The sequence below is a fragment of the Telmatherina bonti genome (genome assembly GCF_933228915.1).
Source record: "Telmatherina bonti genome assembly, chromosome: 1".
Lineage (NCBI taxonomy): Eukaryota > Metazoa > Chordata > Actinopteri > Atheriniformes > Telmatherinidae > Telmatherina > Telmatherina bonti.
Genome location: NC_136619.1, coordinates 17761288 through 17763078, shown reverse-complemented (window position 1 = coordinate 17763078; position 1791 = coordinate 17761288). Strand labels below are relative to the sequence as shown.

The window sequence follows — 1791 nt, the reverse complement described above, 5'->3', positions numbered from 1 at the left end:
ACATACATACATCTATCGATTTCCAAATATAATTTTCTTTTCAGTAGCACACAATCTAAATATTTACATTTGGATTAGATTTCACTGCGCAATATGACTGAGGAGATACATTTATGTTATTCTGTCTGTCACTATCAAGCTGCAACTAAACAAATGAGCTCACTGATTGAAATTTTGTAGGTTTTTTTTTTTTTTAAAAAAAAAACATTATTTTCTATCTCGAAGTGAACTGGTTAAAAAAAAAAAAAAAAAAAAAAGTCAAAACATCCAGGAAGTATGGTCATTTTTAGTGGCTGATGGGTTTTTCTATAAAAGTTAATTACCTGCTGACCAGACGCGACAGTGACCATTAAATAAAAATGAAATGTTTCCCTTTTTCTGTTTATCTGGCGAAATTACAAGTTAGTTGGTAAGACTTATAGTTTTCAGATTTATTATGCTCTGCTTCGGCAACACTTAACATATTTTCTGCAGCAACCACGTTCATAACAATGCAGCTACGTTAATTTCGTGTTTAATAAAAGGCTGAAAACAGGCCTGAATGGCTCACCTTGATAAATCAATCTCCTCATATAACTAGCTAAGTCTAAAGTAGTAGAAATTAAGGTCAAAAGTCCTGTTGGTGCTCCCTGGAAGAGACCGAAATAACCCATAAATGACCGACAAGGCGAATAGGTATTTTATTCACTGCGTCTTCACAGGCACACTGCAAAAATAATCTACACTTGTGGGCTGGACAACCGTTTCACATACCAAATAAACTATTTTAGTTAATTCTGGGGACGTTAGTTGAGTAATAACATCAGTGTAAAGCATTATGTGTGTGTAAATGCTACAACACTGCTAAGCTATCATTAGCAGTGGAGCTAGCAGAAACCAATGGCTTGTCAATGAGAGAATGTCAGCAGCTAACGTTAGCGAACAGGCTGGCATACATGCCAACAATCTGACATATTCCTCATTAAAGCACATTAATAAAACGTGCTATTTTATATATATATATATATATATATATATATATATGTATATATATATATATATATATATATATATATATATATATATATATATATATATATATATATATATATATATATATATATATATGTATATATATATACAACGAGTTTAACCCAGAGTCTCCTAATCCGGGTTTGGTTGCCAGCTTTGCCTCATATGTCAACAATGACGAGCGCGGGTTGAAGCTCAATGTTACGAGATAAGGTTGGCTGTAAAAAGTCAGTGCTGCTAAACTGCTGCGATTACCGTCTCGTCCACCGATGTCTCCTCTGCAGTCTGCGTTTCTTCGTTGTCACCCGACATTTCCAGGTAGCTGTAATATCAATAAAATGACTGGTCACTAGTTGGACGAGTGATCCTCAAATCCGCTGCTCTGACTTCCCGTACCCACACGAGATCTGCTGAAGGATCGCTCCCGCACAAAAAATACGACGTCACATGCGGAGACACCATGCGCGCTCCCGCTCGGGCACTCCTGCCATGCACCCGCACCTCATCCTCAGTTCGGATTTACATTGCGTAACATGAAACCGATCAGCTGTTTGACCCATGTGCCATGCGCCGTCACAAAATCCTTACTTCAGTAATCCCCTGGCATGGAGGATGCTACACTGATTTCCACAGTTCAGCCAAGTTTCTGCGCTTTTTTCATGAAATGTTTTATTAGTCTTGTTTTCCCTTTTATTTACCACATATTTAGCATCATATGAAAAAAAAAGGCCGAAGCAGTCCTGAAAAACTAAGTGTACCCCATAAATCTTTTGTTTATTA

The 1791-nt window shown here is 36.9% G+C and overlaps 1 protein-coding gene across 1 annotated transcript in view; it reads right to left on the bottom strand.

The window, feature by feature from the left end:
* The window catches only part of arpp19a (cAMP-regulated phosphoprotein 19a), a 9878-nt gene extending 8464 nt beyond the window's left edge, over window positions 1-1414 (bottom strand). The window contains exon 1 of the mRNA XM_079245301.1: window positions 1267-1414. Within this exon, the coding sequence (XP_079101427.1) occupies window positions 1267-1323 (57 nt within the window). The 5' untranslated portion in view covers window positions 1324-1414. The remainder of the gene's footprint in view (window positions 1-1266) is intronic.
* Window positions 1415-1791: the final 377 nt, after the last annotated feature.